Raw genomic sequence first — 17,697 nt, forward strand, 5'->3', positions numbered from 1 at the left:
CTACACAAAGAGTGGATGGTTTTGGATGAATCTGGGGCTTGCCTGATGCTGAAGAAGTCACACCTTAAATGTAGGCATCTGGTTGGCTTCTACGTAAAATCCTGGATTCCGTCCTTCGTACAAAGATCCGTAATCGGGCTCCTGGAAAGACAAACTTTTTGAAACATCTTTCCTGCGAAATCTTTACCACTGTGCACCTAACACACAATGTGATGCAATTTCAGACCTTACAAGAAAACCATAAATAACTGAAGAACAGAATATAAACTGGTTTTTGCCTAAAACATTGTAAAGCTTTAGCACATTTTTTGTCAGGTTCTGCTGTTCCTACATACAACATTTTCCAAGTTGTACCTTTTCACAAAAGCAAAACATCACATCCCAGAAAGGATAAGCTGAACAGGCCAGAGGACACAATAGGCTTGAATATAACTTTGAGGGATGAAAGCATAATCGCCTTGATCTGCAGCTGTTTCCAGTTAAGAAATCAGTCCTGCCACACCGAGCCGCAGACGTACAGCTGTGCCGATTTTCTCCAGTGTCTCCTCGTTGATGGGGTAGCGCAGCTTCATCTTCCTGTACAGAGGGTGCTTCTCGTAGTAGCTGATGAGGTCCACCAGGCTGTCGAACTCGGAGGTGCCCAGGACCACTGTCTGGCCCTCCTGCTGGACTCGACAGTGCTTGATCTTCCCCTCCGCCCTGTGAGAAAACGGGGGTCAGGAGTTTTGACACAAGGGGGGGGAGGGAGCAGCTCTCCCTCTGTTGAACTGAGTAACACACAGCTGGATTTCTCCACACTCTTTCTCCTGGAGAGACCGCTGACCTGGGTGGGGGAGAGTTCCTTGGCACTGACATCTATCACAAAAAGGGGTTCTAACTCATAAAAAACTTAGAAAAGAAAGCATTCATACAGTTTCATGGACTAAAATACTCTATGTACTGTATATACTGTTGCTAGTATTTGTGTGCATGTTATATATTCACTGTGTGTCTAGGTATCATGTAAATTAATGAGGAAATTTGCAGACAAATATATTCACAATTAAGTCTTAACTACTAAACAAAAATAGTTATTGCACACGGTCACATATATACAAATATTAATATATTAATTAAATATTAATGTAAGTCCTCAACTTTTGCAATGGAACAAGCACATCCCAGAATGTGAAAACACTAAAAAATGGAAGTCGAAATTCTATGAAATAACAGCCCTTTGTAAATAAAAGGGGGGAACTGGCGTACCTATTGCTTGAACTGAAGACGACCCTGACTAAAACAAAAGAGGTGGTATATTTTTTTTAACTAACCAGCCCGCAAATTCTGGTTCCCTGCAGGTGTGCCGGGTCAGTGCCCCAAGTGGTGGACCAGTGTTGTCTGCTGGCGAAGTGGCGCCAGTGCAGGTCTGCTGGGTGTGGCGTGCTCACCTGAAGGAGATGGCGTAGGAGTTGGGCTCCGTTCTCTTGCGCACCAGAAAGGCCCCGTCTCGAGGGACTCTCATGAGCATGTTCTCTGCATGGCTCCGCGTGAGGTTAGCGTGGTACCACCTGCACGGCACACAAGCGCACAGCACTCAGCCTCACCAACAAAGGCCACAGGAATCTCAGTGCCAGAAGAGAACTACATGCTTATCTGAGCAAGAGAGAGGTGCAGACAGCCCCCGACTCACCGAATGGTTTCCAGAACTGAAACTTTACGCCAAATTTCACATTTTTAGCGCCTTTACTATTATGTTCTTCGATAACAGTAGGTTCCTCACCTATTTTATTAACTTTTAAGCAGACATGAACTTAACGGACTAAACAAGACTCATGGATTAAACAGCTGTTTAAGGAAGGGCTAGGAAACATACTTACAGTACATGTATATGCAAAAATCATAGTGAATCTGGATTTTTAAACTTGCAGTTTATGTAAAGGAAAGTTTGCATAACGTGTGGCATTACCCTGGTAGTGTCTGTATATAACAAATTAATGTCCTACTAATTTAACAATTAAGAATGAAAAAGGTTACTAGCCCAGAGACTTGGGCTCAAAGGAATGCCATACAGAGACACACTATAACTGACACCAAGCCTTTTTAGTCTTGATCAAGGAAACCTGAACCATATACTCACAACCCTCAAAGGTATTGACAAAGTCAACCCAATGGATTACAAAATTAACCATAAAACACATACCTGGGAGCACAAGTGGACACTATAAGGAATACTTATAGTATATAGTAATACTTATACCACATACTTAAGTTCACTTTTTTGACACAAAGGTTTGTGGGATTCTGGAATAGGACGGACATCCATGCTGCAGCTGATATCCCAACTTCTTTTAAGAAGAAGTCAATTAGCCCCTGGCAACCTAACGAGCTTGATGGGCAAATTGGTCTCCGTTCGTTAGGAACATTTACAACGTTTTTACAAGACCAGAAATGATAATGATAGCTACGACACTAATCGAGGAGTGTCAGCATAACACATTTAAAAACTTCCGCTCAGTGGGGCTGGGATATCAGAGTGGGAGAGAGTGGGGGGACAACACTCACTCCTTGCTTTCATGTGCGTTGGTCTGAGGAACAGGCTCCGTCAGCTTCATCTCGAACTCGTTGCAGCGCAGCGCCACCTGTTTGTAGTGTGTGATGAGGGCGTAGAGGCTGTCGAAAACCAGGTTGTCCGTCAGGTAGTACTTGGGGCTGCCGCCTTCTTGGCGGGAGTGAATCCGACAGTGCTGCACTCGCCCGGAGCGCCTGTGGGAGCCAGCAGACACCCGTTACCTAGCTGAAGTGCCGCTCTGTCCAGCCGTCTGCATTCACCAATCAAGACTAACCTGTTTGTCAAATTACACTGATCCATAGATGAAAATCTAATATCTAAACAAATAAAGACTTTGCATAATGAAACCAAGACCTATTTATTCATCCCAGATTTTACAGTTTGTGTGTATAGCAGCTCTCCTTCTGCCCTGGAGTAAAGAGTGTGCTCAGCGAGCCGGCTTCCGTTACCAGAAGGATAGAGTGTAGTCTCCCACAAACGTCTCGCTCTCCCGCACGAGGAAGGAGCCGTCGGGGGCACCCGTCTCCAGGCAGTACTCCTGCAGCAGCCTTTCGGCGATCTGGCGCCCGTCGCGCCCTGCGCCCAGCTTCCCGTGGAACCACTTCTCCGTGACATGCTGGTCCATGCCGTTGGACACCTGTGACACCACGTTCGTTAGTCGCTTGCTCCTGCAACTCTCTCAATTTCCTTTCCAACCTCAGAGACTAGGGCTTTCACAAATGCCATGAACTCTTGAAAATCTCAGAGCTCTAATGAATTGACATTACTATTAACACAGACATCACGGAACTATCACCTCTACATGTGGTACTCTAACTGGATTTTGCTTTTCTGTGGAAATCATACAAAAATATCTTTACAACCTTTAAGAATTAGAATGTTACCTTGTATAAAATAGCACATATTTCTTCATTTATACAATCTGGGATGCCCGTACATCAGGAGTTTCAAACGCTAGGACAAGTTTACTGGGAACAGTTAATCTGGTGATTATTAAAAGTAGTGATTTTTTATCGGTTGTTTTAAAAAAGGATGAAGACCCTCTGACCCCCAAGCACCAAAATTAATTGGACACCTGCTTAGTTGAGAACATGCTTAGTTAAGCAATCACGTATGGGGTTTCCTAATCTTAAAAAATAGGTGTCTTAGAGTGAAGAAACTGAATTGGGGCTCTCTGGCCAACATCCTCTCCCTGCCCTACATTAAGGAATCCAGGAGGTGAGCTCGGAAAGCTCATGACAACATTAACATACCTCTCTTTGCTCCTCTTCATCCTCGTTGCCCTGGTTGTTTGTCGTCTCTTCCGAGTAGTAAATTTTGTTGCTTGTCAATACGAAGAAGTGAGGGTACCACTCCTGAAAGGCACGAGTAAGTTGTTTCTATACAGATGTTTAAAGAGGCCTTTTCCTTACATCCAACTTTTCATGCGTCATGTTTCCACAGTACAATTCCTCAAAACATTTCCATACTCCAATTAAATGCAGCACACTCAACCAAGAAATATTACAGTAAGCTATTCAAGTTTAAATTTGAACTAATTTTTAAAAAATTGCAGAAGTTTTTTTCCCCAAAAAATACCAAAGAACACTGTTCATCCTTTCAGGGAACATGTTTTTTGGATTTAGATCCTAGGTGTGTGCCTTTGTTGTGATACTGCTACCAGAACCTCGGTTGAGTCTTATTTGTAAACTTTCCAGATGACAATGCAAAAAAAAATCTTTTTAATCAACACTGTAGAGGAAGGTTTTGCTTGTGAAGAATATCAAGATCGCTCATGGGAACCCAGTCAGACATTTCCTGCTTATAATCGTAGGCTGTGAGAACTAGAAAGACGCTCACGTGATTGATGGGGTCCTCAAGATAGAGGATCCCATTCTTGATGGAGTTGCTGATGTCGTTCTCCGAGTAGGGGGTAGAGGTGGACACTTCCTCGTAGGCACTGCCCTCTGCCAGTTTCTTGTGCTGCAGGGAGATGGGCCGAGGAACAAACAGAGATCCGAAAGAAGGAGGAAGTAGTTACATTAGACCATTTCTTCAGAAGTAGTCCTCCCATTTTCTACATTATACATCCCCACAATTTTAGAACTGCCAAGTGGTAATGACTCAACAGCAACTAGCGTACCACACAGGGAGAATGAGAACCTGCAGAGACCTTCGTCTGACATGTCCTCCTGCCAGAGCCACTCATCCTCTGACACACTGCCAAGTCCACAGTGCCTTACAGGAGAGCTAGTGCCAGTTAGAGGAGCTGCATCACTTAGTGGTGTCGCTTCAAGCTTGCAAGTGCTTTACAGGTCCAAGACGTCTCTGCTGCACTCAGAGCCAAGACACACTTGTCAGCTCAAGGCCTCCAAGAACACAACCGATTGTGCTCTGTCATTCGGAGACTCCAGGCCACAGATAAAAGTAACAGATGGGCTCAGCATTCAAATCTGCATTCAGATGCCCCTAACCTGACCAACTATATTTTTTTATGGGCCCCACCCATTTGGTAAAATGCAAATAATTTCTTAAAGCAACATTTTACCAGATGAATCTTTGTAGATCATTTTGGAAAGCAATTTAGAAAAGATAGCAGCAACGCTCCACAGAAGGGCATTTTGATATCTGCACACTCAGAACCATTCCATTGTCATAAAATCAGGCTCCAGACACTATCATCCTCACTCACCTTAATGAGGATTTTCCTTTTTAGCTGGTTGGGTGAAGGAAGACCATCTGCAGATATATCCACCGCCTTGGTCAACAGCATTTCTCCAAACACCTTCTTGAAGTAGGTGGCCATGTTCCTCTGCTGCACAATGCTGCAGTGGTCTTCAATGGACAGAATGATGGGATATCTGGAAGGAGAGACAAGCCACAGTGTTAAAACAACTCCCCAGGCAGAACTATATACACTGTTGGACTTTTTCCCACTTTTCTGGCATATGGGGGGGGAAATGATTGCAAAAACCTAATACCTTTGTGTTTCTGCTATGTAATTTAAACCTCCTTAAAACAGGGTTATTGACAATGGTCCCTACGATATGAGCCTGAATCATTATGATTACGCAGCGGATACTTCGGATGTAATGAAATGCACATGACCAAAGGCAGACCTTGAGGTGCACTTACTCAGATGTGACGAAGGCATGCTCCTTAATCGTGTTCAGGACATCGCAGAACTTGATTTTGGTGGTGAGGGTGTGCCCATGGTATATCACTGGCATTCCATCTGGACCATCCCAGCAGTCCACTGAAACCAAGTGCAGGCAAATGGAACTCTTTCTAATAACCCCCAAAACTGAAATTCTGCCTGGATGCGTCTTAAAAACAGCTTCATATGAAGAAAAAACAATAAATCATTGAACTTAAAAAAACAGTTTGTCAGCTCAAATGGCAGAGCAGATTTACTTGACAAGAATAAGTGTTGTGTTAAGAAACCTCACAGGATTAGGATAATGGGGATCCTTCATAATATGCCTATGCCATTATAAAAAATTCCTATAATGTTTCCAGACCTGCATTTGTGAAGGATTAGGCTGAAATGACAAAGCACTGATTCACACATCATATGCCAGGAGATATCAGGAAGGGTAACTTACATTCAATACATCTGCAACCCATTCTCAGACAGCGTGCATAGGCTTCCAATGAAGACTCACTGGAGAACTGGTCCCCTGTCAGGTATCTGCAAGTAACATGGTAGGCATTTTAGCCCTCTCATACTTAATTGCTGCCATTTTTGAAAGTGAAAGGTTTGGCTTTTGAAGTAAACGTTGGGTTCACAGGTAACACTAGCACTTTTCTATCTTTATACACGAGTTGCACACGACACACACATTAAGCTTCCATCTCCCTAAAAAAATCTGAATTCCAAACAGACAACTCTGCTTGCAATGAGTCAAAGACAAACACAGCGGCTCTTACGTGTTGTGGGAGGAGGAGATCCAGTAGTGGGACAGTGGGTTGTTCATGTCCTCTGGGCACACCTGGTCAAATTTGGGGTCCCAGATATTGTTTTCTTTCGAAAACAGGTAGGTCAGGAACTGCAGAAGAGAAATATCAGTAGAAAAACAGATGTTCAGCAGATATTCACATCCTGGGTGGTAAAGCAGACAGAGTGAAGAAAGACAATTAGAGCTTTAGGAAATGGACAATCTGCCCTGTGAGAAACCTCCAACATCCACAGCAGCACTGAGACAAACAAGACAGCAGTAAGAAGGACACATCTAGGTGGTCCAGTATGATATTAAAAAGAACACATGGACACATCTCTGAAAAACACAATAAATCAGTGTAGATATGGAGGACCAAACTCATTTCAAAGCTGAAAACAAAGGAAAAGATCTCACACTGTTAAGATAACCACAAAACCAGCAGTGAAACAAGCACAACTGCCAGCTCAGAGGGATTAAAAAAAGCTTAAGAAACATTAGTGGTCTCACATTTTACTTCAAAGAGTTTGAAGTAAAATGTGACACGACTACAATGACTATTCACCTGAATCAGGCCGGAATAGACCTGTCTTGGTCACTGTACCACAAAAAGGATAGTACTGCCTTAGAAAGAGTTCAAAGGAAAGCAACAAAAATGATTTGTGGTCTCAGGGGATAATCATATACAAACAGGTTAAAGGAACTTGTTTAGTCTAAAACAAAGAAGATTGAGAGGTGAATTGATTCAAATAAATAAAATCCCAAGATGTAACGACAGGGAACTCTTTCGTTCTCTATAGTGAAACAAGGACACAGTCACAACTGGAAACCAAGAGAGAATTTGTTTATGACAGAGAACGGGAAACAGCTCCTAGAGGTGTGAATGTCTGGCCCGACTTCCCAGCCACGTGATTAAGGCTCCTTCAAGAAGCTGCAGCAGGAAACGTCAGACAGGAAACAAATGAGAGGAGACTTTCTTGTGTTGTGATTTAGAGAGATAAAATCTTGCCAGTACAAGACTGATTTATTAGGAGAATGGTTTATAAAGACTTTCTTGTTGTCCAGAAAAGTAGGTTGAACGCTCTCTGTAGTACTTGTAGTACTAACAATACAAGGTAACATGATAATGATCATATATATAAAAGTGTTTCTAAAAATGTTTAAAGGTTCTTGAACTACCGGAGAGGTCTGCCAGTTTTTAAACTGCACTGGGCACCCAGTTTGTGCAACTGCTATGTTATATATTGTGCAGTGAAAATGAAGAAGCCAAGAGAAAGTTCAAGCCCTCATCTGCAAAGCGATGTCTTCTATAGGTTTTGTTGTTCCCTTAATACAGATGCCATGTCTATATCACTCTAACCTGGCTATACAGATATGGAGTCCTATATGTGTCAGCACCAAACACATTGTTAAATGCTCTGAATGTGCAAAGGCTGTAGCCAGCAGCCATATCACCCTTGCAACCCACTGAAGCTCAGCAGGTGCGAGCCTGGTCAGTACCTGGATGGGAGACCTCCTGCGAAAAACTAAGGTTGCTGCTGGAAGAGGTGTTAGTTGGGGCCAGCAGGGGGTGCTCACCCTGTGGTCTGCGTGGCTCCTAATGCCATAGTATAGTGATGGGGACAGTATACTGTAAAAAGGCGCCATCTGTTAGAGGAGACGTAAAACCGAGGTCCTGACTCTCTGTGATCATTAAAAATCCCTCAAAAAGAGAAGGTGTGTTACCCCGGCATCCTGGCCAAATTTCCCATTGGGCTTTACCAATCATGGCCTCCTAATAATCCCCATTTTTAAAAAAATGGCGTCACTCTGTTCTTCTCCCCACTGTAGCTCATGTGTGGTGAGCGTTCTGGCACACTATGGCTGCCGTCGCATCATCCAGGTGGGGCTGCACATTGGTGGTGGTGGAGGGGATCCCCATTACCTGTAAAGCACTTTGAGTGCAGTGTCCAGAAAAGTGCTACAGAAGTGTCAGCAATTATCTTGGGTGTGAGGGCCACACAGGTAGAAAGTCAATGGAGTAAACAGATACGAAACAATGCAATTCAATTTCCAAAACAGGTGCCGTTAAGTTACTAAGGTTTATAAAAGACAGCTGGTAAATAAGTAAACCAGGAATTCCACCCGGCGGTGGTGAACAGTGCAGGCAGCTCACCTCGTCCTGGTAAAAGAAGGGCTGCTCTATCTCCCGCAGTGGGTCCTGCAGGTAGCTGAACATGAACTCCTGGACCTGGTTGTTGTCTGTGGCCCACAGCTCCTGCGTGCAAACACCACATAAAGTCACACCAGCTTCCTGATCCCCGGCCTGAAGCCGCACTTTTCCTTATATAAACAGCATATATCAAATTTTCATTATACAAATATTTAAACATTATATGAATATACATAAAAAACAGTTCTCAGCGCAGGGCTTTGGTCATTAGCATGGGTGTATGTGGTCAACTAAAGCAGAAGTGCTGCAAAAAAAACATTTCACACAATAATAATTATATTAAATAAGGCACAAAGAATAATCCAAAAGATCAGTGTTGCAGGATTAACAAATTCCTCATCAATTGTCTCCAAATCATGAACGTTTAATGGAAAGCCTTGAATTCCACAATTTTCTTTTAAAAGAACCATAGTCATTAACTTAAATAATTTTGCAAAACCATAATTGGGAGTCTTGCATATACAGGGCAACAAACATGTTTAGAATACCTTCCTCAATACAACTGCAGTTAAAAGCTTTTCAATAGTACATTTTTATATTTTCCTTATTGAATAGATAGGTTTTTATGAAGAGGACAGAGGAATCAATAACATCAGTTCACTTGATACCTTCTGTTGTTCCACTAAAAAAGACTGAAACTCTTCTAGGGTGACTTTATGCTGATCTGGTCTTTCTGCATATCTGTAAGAAAGAAACAAATTTCATAAATTTCCTAGGAATGGGCAAAATAACTTATGTCCTGAAACATATCCAAATAAATAGAAATAAAAAACATCAAAGTAAATCCAAAATGTCAGTTCCAGGCAAGGGCTGTATCACTGCCAGGAGAAGAGCCCTCTCCCTCCGTGTTGTTCGTTTCTGCTCCCTGGAGGGATGGGGCTGGTGCCACTTCTATCGCTATTCCCACAAGCCATTCCAGATCCTTTAGTAGGCCACTCTCCTCTGTCTACAACTTAAAACATTCTACTGCCTACCAAGACACATTATTACTAATAAAAGAAATCCATCATTCCTGAATTTGTGGCATTCTATCACAAAGGGCACGAAGATTTTACATGTGCTTTTCTGCTAAAAAAAACATTATTGGGGGAGCGCTGCATCATTTTGGCCAGTATGATTCTAAGAGGGCTTCTAAGATTCAGCTTCTATCGAGCTCAACACAGCACAGCAGCAGTGCACAGAGAAACTGCTGAAGTTTTCCATCTCTTTTTACACTTTACAGCCTAGTGACGGGATGATTTGTTTCAGGCACTGGTTTGTGTCCTCTTCTTTTTTTTTTTAAAGTTGAGCACTCTTTCTCTTGATGACCTCGTTAGGGGCAAACCAATTACTGTTGTTTTTACAAAGTCAGTTATCATCATACTTTAACAGACCTTGAGGCAGCTTGGTGACTAACAGAGCCGCATAGCTAAGCTAACATGTTCTAGTAATCATTCCCCACATTCCACCACATGATTAAATACTTACACTATAACCTGGACTACATTTCAATATATTTGCCACACTTTCCTGCTTTATGGAAGAAACATCTAGGGAATTATGCAACCGTCACTCATTACAGAGGTTTGCACACACCCAACATGTCAGTGATGGAGGGACACCCCAAGAATAACCTGGCCTACTCAAGCCCCCCTGAACACCTGCAGCACACAGCTGTGTGCCACTACGTGAAACATCCCAGCCAGAGGGCTAACGACACAGGCCAGGCTAAGACAGGCGATGTGCCAGTTACTAGGCTCCGTGTTCCTGACAAATGGACCTCTTACCGTTTTTAGCCAGTCATCCAACCACAACTTAGGAAAGTTTTAAAACGGGAATCAAATGTGTAAACTTACTTTTGGAGAAAAGGAATGTCCATCTACAAAAAAAGCAAACAGATGTGTCAGTATCTCACCTAAATAATTACAAATGATCAGACGGCAATGAATGCAGTAAGTTCACTGCTTCCCACACCATTTACACTCACATTGGGAGATCTGCTTTGTAGAGATCAGCAGCAACACTGAACAATACATGGTAAACATTTTGGTCATACTGTACTTAATTTCCAAACTTCAATTTCATATCAAGCAGCAGCATTTTCCAATATTTCAGTTTCAAATACAATTAGGACACTAATTTCAGTGACAGTCTAGTGTTAATGAGTGATTACAATACTTTAAGTGCTATCATATAACAAAGTCTGATTCAAATCTGATGGATTATTGTAAGCAATCTGTTACAGTTATCATCAACTTTAATATTAAAGCTTCTTTAAAAAATAAGCATTACTTTATGTATTAATTTGAGTGAAATAAACAAATGTAGAAATATAGGCCACCTATTTTACATCCATACAAAACCTGTTTGGTTTTACATATCCCTGTAGGTCTGTCAAATCACTTTTGTTCATTTTTCACCCTTTTGTGATCAACAACTAATCAAGTTCACAGGAAACAAATTCAAATTTTAATAAGATGTACTGTATACATACTGGCCAATTTTTTTTAATTTCTCTCAAACAAAATCCATCATTGTCCACAATAAAACTACACAGCCAAGACATTTTCAGGAGCTCTTGCAAGACTGTACATTTACTATTTGAGAGTTTCCTTACAGAAAAGATTCTGCAGCCCTAATTATTTATTCAATAATACAAAAAGTAATCCCAAGGTAATCCCACATGATGCATGAAGTGACTCAACTGGAGTAGTAGAACAGATTAAACTACAGATTACAGTCCAAATTAAATATTGCATATTTAAAAATCCATAAGAAATGTAAATTTATAGCAGAACAATGGAGCAGCTTTCATTCAGCTTGTTCTTTCAAAAAGCACACCTTCCTTTCCTCATTGTAACAATTTCCCTTGCTACAGAAAGCACTGTGGCTTGTGCTAAATTAATGCAACAATACTACCAGTGAAACTAAGCAAGCCATTCGCTGCACAGCTTCAAAGTCAAGAATATTATGACGTCTTTCCGATTTATGAGATTTGAACCCAGACCTTAATTCCCCAGTGATTCAGCAAAGTGCAATTTACGCCAAGACCTAGAAACTCTGAGGAACTGGACTGAAGCAGCAACTCAACAGCAGAAAGACTCTTAAAACTGTATAGTTTTAAATAGGAACCTCTAGAAGCACAACAAGCAATGAGCCAGGCAAAATTAAAAGTTGTGTATCTCCTCATAAGTTCAAAAGTGTTCTTCACACTACAGTAGCACACATATAAACCCAGGCACTCACAGACCCAATCACAATTCTTTTAGGTGATTAGTCGTGAAACACACGGTTCTTTGCACGCCACTTGTGCATCTGCGGCTTAATGGCTTTTACCAGAAGGTCTCCTACATTTTAAACCTGTAGGTATTGATTTCAGAGCCGAGGAGGATGAACAGAAAACTGGGTGGGGGTAGAGTGGTTTGGATTAAAATATTCTGCTTGCACGAAAGCCATATCTGTCTCCCCTGTGCTTTGGGAGCCCTTCTTGTGAATTCAACATTACTCAGAATACATGATCACACACAGCCCGCTTGGTGCAGGAGCGATCGGTTTCTCCATCTCGGAACAGCAATGTCACTGTAATCAAAGAAGCTCTGAATCCAGACAGGCATAACCTGAGCTGAACTTCGCCTATTTGGGTTCATTATTTAAGGCTCACGGACAGAAGTATTACTTGCAGCCTTGTAGCGTGATCTGATCAGCTCTCAAAAGATATAAGCAAGGCTGAGATCCCCTGCACCCAAATACCCCATTACGGAAACCACAGACACTGTTATGGGAGGTGCTGTTCTACAGATAACCTGTTAAACGAGCTCCTGATTACCATGAACCATGGCAAAGTTTTTAAAAGCAGGGTGTGAACCTCAGTCTCAACTAAATTCCACTCTGGGTGTGCATAATCTAGCCTCCCTAAATTCTAAGGCTGGCTCAAGGGGTGAAGTCATTTCTCACTTTTCCTCCTGATCTGTGGTGTAGTAGGGCTGTTGTCTGCCGTGTGTGTCAACCAGGTCAAACCTAGAAACAGCTTCACTTCGCTTTTCTCACCCCCTTCCCTCAGCTCCTCAGATTAACTTACAGACTGCTGGGCATCAAACATCAGGCTACGATACAGCTGGGCAAACTGACTGTAGGTGACGTCCCCGTTTCTGAGCTCCACATCCTGAAAAAGACACACGCATACAAGAACGCTGCATGTAACAAAGTTTAGGAAAAATCATTCTTGTTAGTATCGTGTTACGCTGAAAAATCACTTCAATATATTGCATCATGTAATAGCTAGGTACACAATGTCAACACCAAGAGCTTGTATTTCAAATTTCCGCTGGCAGTAGCAAAAAAAAAAACTATTTTAAAAATGGAACCGTTACATCTGAAGGGGACAATAAGTAACTTTGAAATGAGACCTGATAAACCTGACCTCCAGAAATTACTTATTCTTTACAAATTAATGTACAGTAATGTCCACTCAGAGCCCATTTACCATGACCCAACAGGAATGGCTGAAATTACAGCTCATTCAGTAAGGCTGAGGTGATTACGAATGCTTCAAAAACCTGTTCCTTTCCTTATTTGTCCATGAACCACTAGGTTTCACTCATCTTCCAGATTAGCAGTCCACAAAGAGATATATGTTACAAGTACTGAAGAACTGCACTGTCATTCTACACCCATTTACAACCTAACCCATCTTTCTTTTGGCCCAGATGCATTACCGGAAACTTCTCACGGAGAAACCTCATGTTCGGGACCCTGTAGTTGACTTGGCTCAGCATGTTCTTCAGATCCTTACAGGAAATCCTGAAACAAAATAACGTTTGTGAAAAACAAAAAAAAACCCTTATCACTCTTTCTTTATATGTTAAGGAAAGAATAGGATTAAAACTGCATGATCCTTATGCAAAACAAAAAAAGGGTACGTAATTTACTCAAGGAAGAACTTCCTGGACAATCTAAGGTTGCAACAGATTGGCTCAGGTACTGAATTTATAAACCATCATAATGTTTCTGACCAAACAAACAAAGGGGATGTTCACATCTTGAATATGGTCAATGGTGCACCTTTCACAGTATCTTTAGCAGTAATTTGCTTGACTTTTTTTAAAAATGTACACTTCTTGCTCTTTAGCCTCTTCTTATTTAGGGTTCCCAATAAATACAGGACAAGAACCTGACATAGGACATACACATGTGTAGTGACACAACGGAAGAGTACCGTTTCGACTTCGCTGAATCCTGAGCAGTGATCAGCTCACCCCAGACAATGAACAGGAGGTCTTATTAATTATTCAGCACATTTTCTGCATCAGGATATCGAGCTAAATTCTACTCAGGGCTCAGGAAGCCTGGCAACGTCTAGTTAAAAAAAAAACTGACAGCACATATAAAAAAAAAAGAAATCGACATCTGTCTGTGATGTGAGCTCAAAGACTCAATAATTGTGCTGACATACCGAAAGGGTGAATGAGTTCCTGTTAATTCTGTATAATGACACATCTTGGGAAATCTGGGGCTGATGCATCTTTGCATCTGTTAGTGCAATGAGAGGTAATGGTATGCATTTCGCTCAGTACTGCCTTATTCATGCAACATGATGCTTCAGGACTCGGGCGTCTGAAGCTGAATTTCAAGGACGAGGGGGTGGCCGGCAACAGCGCAGTACGAAAGGGAAATCCTCCCAGAGCGCCAATAACCTTCAGCCGCCCCACGCTTAATCCGGGTGCTGACTGCAGCCTGGAAAGAACACGGCCAGCAGGTCACTGGCATCTGGAATAAAGCTGCAGGCAGGCTGGCACAGACAGGATCTTTCGGTCTCCGCTCACTCCTGCTCTCCCCTCTTCTCCTCCTGAGGACGCGGCACCAGGAGCTACTGCACAACAGAGCTGGTTTGCAACTCTGTATGTGACCACTGACCGACAGCTGCACCTTCATCCGGCCTTCTCCCCACGAGCAACAATATCGTTAACACCCCCCACCCACGCATGACCAAAAACATGGGGGGAGGACGGGGTTTTAACAAGGCTGTGCCCTTTTGCAAGAAAAAAAGAAACCTTTGGGACCGTGTCCTCTTGTGAGCACACACAATCCAACAAGCAATAGAAATAGGTGACAGCTAGGCAGCTCTGCAAAACTGCAGCTAAATTAAACCCAGTTTTAAACACTTTGGAATTCAAATGATAAACCTATGGGGCTTGTCCCAGGCAATTTTGTTTTGCACAAAAGCAAGCTAGAAACCTAGCAAAGAAACGTAATTAAGTTAGGTTACAAACAGTTAATTATTCTCCACATGGCTTCATGTGGTGTGTAGGCCAAAGCAGGCTTCACAATGGGAAGAGAACAGACAGGAACTGGAAGAGTTATGGGTTGTGTGCTCACCCCCCCCAACACCACCACCACCATTCAACACAGACACACTCCCCCTCTCTTGGCAAACAGCCAGAAAAGCGCCCATCTCAGCGTGTTCATTCATAAAATCATTCACTAGCAACAGGAGACATGGGAGTTACATCTGATCTTCGGCAAATGGAAGGAAACCAGGTTCACAACAACAGAGCAGAGCTTTTAACTGTAGTCATGCTTAAAATAACCTTTTAGCTGCCAAGCTTGCTCAATCTGAGATCAGTATTCAATGTCTGAGCACAAGTATGACAGTTTTTCTTGTACAGTATAAATCCTTATGTCCTTATGAAAACCTCCAGTCTCTCTCTTACTCTATTCTAACCAAAAAGAACTCAGGAATTCAGTTAATTATTCCACACTTACTATATGCCCTGTGGTTAGATGGGGACAAGATAAGACCAGAGGAAAAGGAGAATAGTATTTATTCATCAGTCCCAGCTATGTAATGCTGAAACAAAATGTGTGTCGTCACTATCACTTGACTTAAACAGAAAATGACAAAATGCTTGTAACTTGTTGAACTTGTTGAACAGCAGTATGAGGAAAAACATTCAAATCTCTATATTTAACCATATGATTTAAAAACAATGCAGTTTTGATAAGATTAACCGATTTACCATTTATTTCCCTTTAAATTTAAATTTCAGGAAAGCCGGAATTCACTTACTTTTCTTCCCGGTTCCGATCAATTGCATAGAATTGTTTCCGTAACCACCTGAAAGAAAACATAGATTTTTTACAACTGGTAGTCTGACTGCCATGATAGCATGCCGATATCCAAAAATCTTAGCTATTTAGACATGACTCATGATGCTGTTTCCTCCACAAGACAGTCTAGAACTGTGTTGGCCTATAAAATCTTAAGTATCTTATAGTACCCATTAACATTACCAAGAACCAAGATCAAGATATAAAAGGAAGTGAAATCTTCTAAATAGTTCTCTTCCACATATGACATGTGTACACCATCCCCCCTCCCGGTCAATCCCACAAATTCTAAGTCAATTCCCAAGAGCCCACCTCTCGATTTGCAGGGGTGTGGAGGCCTTGAGTGTGTCTGCCACCAGCCAGTTCAAGCCCTTCACCCACATCGTCATCTCCTCATCTGACGTGGCTGCCAATCAAGAAGAGAAAAGCTCAGACACTGAGCTTGACCACATACGACTGCGCTCACTACAAACGGCAGCACATCCTTCAAAGCCAGTAAATTAATGCATGGTTGTTAATAAAGAAAATAATTTTACCTTGCAACAGCTGAATCATTGAAACTAAAAATGATTGATTTAACAAGCAGAAAACGCAAAATATAGTAACAGGTAAAAATGGACAGACCTGGCACAATGTATATCTACGAATATACAAATACTTACGTACAGAGTAATAGCAGGTTCTAGCACATCTATCTGCGTTCTACACTCTTTGAAATGACTCAAAGAAATTGATTTCAAAACCCAACAGGTGAGGCAACGTTAACGTTATCTAAATAAATTCGAATGCATTACGTCAGGGTGTTGCCAGGACCATACAATTAAACAGCTTAGATTAAGACAAATAATAGATCTACCAATATAACTTTAACCTTAACAGTCATCGCAATACGTTTATGAACTTTTTATATAAAACATTACCCAAGATAATGAAATCACCGACTTCTCAATTTGCCAAGCATCCTGAAAGGACTGCAGAGTAACATCTTAAATGAGATGGTTGAGATGAGGTTTTATACTGTTCACACTAAATTATTATTCTTTAGATGAGCTGCTGTACCACATTAATATTCCTAAATCGTATCAAAATAATCAGGGTTCTTGGCTGTGAAATAAGAAGGAAATGTAACGGTGGAGCCTACCTGCCAGGCTGAGAGCCTTGAGGCGGAATTCTGGGCCGTAGAGGATAACGAAACAGTGGGCCTGGTCAGAGCGCACAGAGGAGTCCTCGATGTAGCGCTCAAAATCCCGGGAACTCCTGCCGGGTCGGATCTCTTTAATCTCCCGGATATCAACTAAGCGGAAGAGGAAAAAAATAAACCTTGGGTTTTCACAGGATGGGTTTTGGATACTCTCGCTCGCTCTCTGTGCTTTCTTAGGTGGGAAAAAAAAGTGTTTCCTAAGGTTTGCGAGAAAAGCTAAGTGTGTCCCAGTTTTCTGGAAAGAGAAATAAAAACTGTCAGGGATCTTGTACAAAGTCCAATGATTATATCCTAATATCGCAGCTGCTGTATTCCGACAAACCACTGGAACATGTTCTACACCAAAGGCAATACTTTGTAAATGTGATCTTGTATATTCTTTCATCTTCTTAATTTGACCCCGCCCCCATTCGGAGCAGCCCAGGTGCCCAAACATGAAGACCACAAGGATCATCGGCCTGCTAAGGGGGCATCAAGAGAATCTCACAGAACACGCAGTGCAAACCTTTCCAAACTGTGAGGCAAACATAAAGGCACAATCCAGGAAACACACTCCGTGTTTGCAGGAGCATGCCATCGCCTAAAAGGACTACATCTCTCTGGAAGAGAGAAGTTCAAAAAGGAACTATAAATTAGAAAATATCCACTTATCCGGGTGGGACAAAAGTGAAATCAGAAACCACAACAGTGCATCGCCACCGAGCAAAGCAGGAAGCCTGTGGTCCTCAATTCT

General features: G+C 42.0%; 1 protein-coding gene across 1 annotated transcript in view; it reads right to left on the minus strand.

Annotated features, from left to right (window-relative positions):
• Nucleotides 1-17,697, minus strand: part of plcg1 (phospholipase C, gamma 1) — a 39,455-nt gene that overhangs the window by 10,068 nt on the left and 11,690 nt on the right. Inside the window, exons 2-20 of the mRNA XM_088937566.1 lie at nt 16,905-17,057; nt 16,076-16,169; nt 15,723-15,770; nt 13,372-13,456; nt 12,735-12,818; nt 10,513-10,535; nt 9,286-9,358; nt 8,621-8,722; nt 6,458-6,576; nt 6,133-6,218; nt 5,663-5,783; nt 5,220-5,388; nt 4,388-4,510; nt 3,802-3,903; nt 2,998-3,185; nt 2,542-2,742; nt 1,428-1,547; nt 519-699; nt 64-141 (exon numbers count right to left, since the gene is read on the minus strand). Coding sequence (XP_088793692.1) covers nt 64-141; nt 519-699; nt 1,428-1,547; nt 2,542-2,742; nt 2,998-3,185; nt 3,802-3,903; nt 4,388-4,510; nt 5,220-5,388; nt 5,663-5,783; nt 6,133-6,218; nt 6,458-6,576; nt 8,621-8,722; nt 9,286-9,358; nt 10,513-10,535; nt 12,735-12,818; nt 13,372-13,456; nt 15,723-15,770; nt 16,076-16,169; nt 16,905-17,057 — 2,150 coding nt within the window. The remainder of the gene's footprint in view (nt 1-63; nt 142-518; nt 700-1,427; nt 1,548-2,541; nt 2,743-2,997; nt 3,186-3,801; nt 3,904-4,387; nt 4,511-5,219; nt 5,389-5,662; nt 5,784-6,132; nt 6,219-6,457; nt 6,577-8,620; nt 8,723-9,285; nt 9,359-10,512; nt 10,536-12,734; nt 12,819-13,371; nt 13,457-15,722; nt 15,771-16,075; nt 16,170-16,904; nt 17,058-17,697) is intronic.

The sequence above is a fragment of the Atractosteus spatula genome, chromosome 19 (genome assembly GCF_055471065.1).
Source record: "Atractosteus spatula isolate fAtrSpa1 chromosome 19, fAtrSpa1.hap1, whole genome shotgun sequence".
Classification (NCBI taxonomy): domain Eukaryota; kingdom Metazoa; phylum Chordata; class Actinopteri; order Semionotiformes; family Lepisosteidae; genus Atractosteus; species Atractosteus spatula.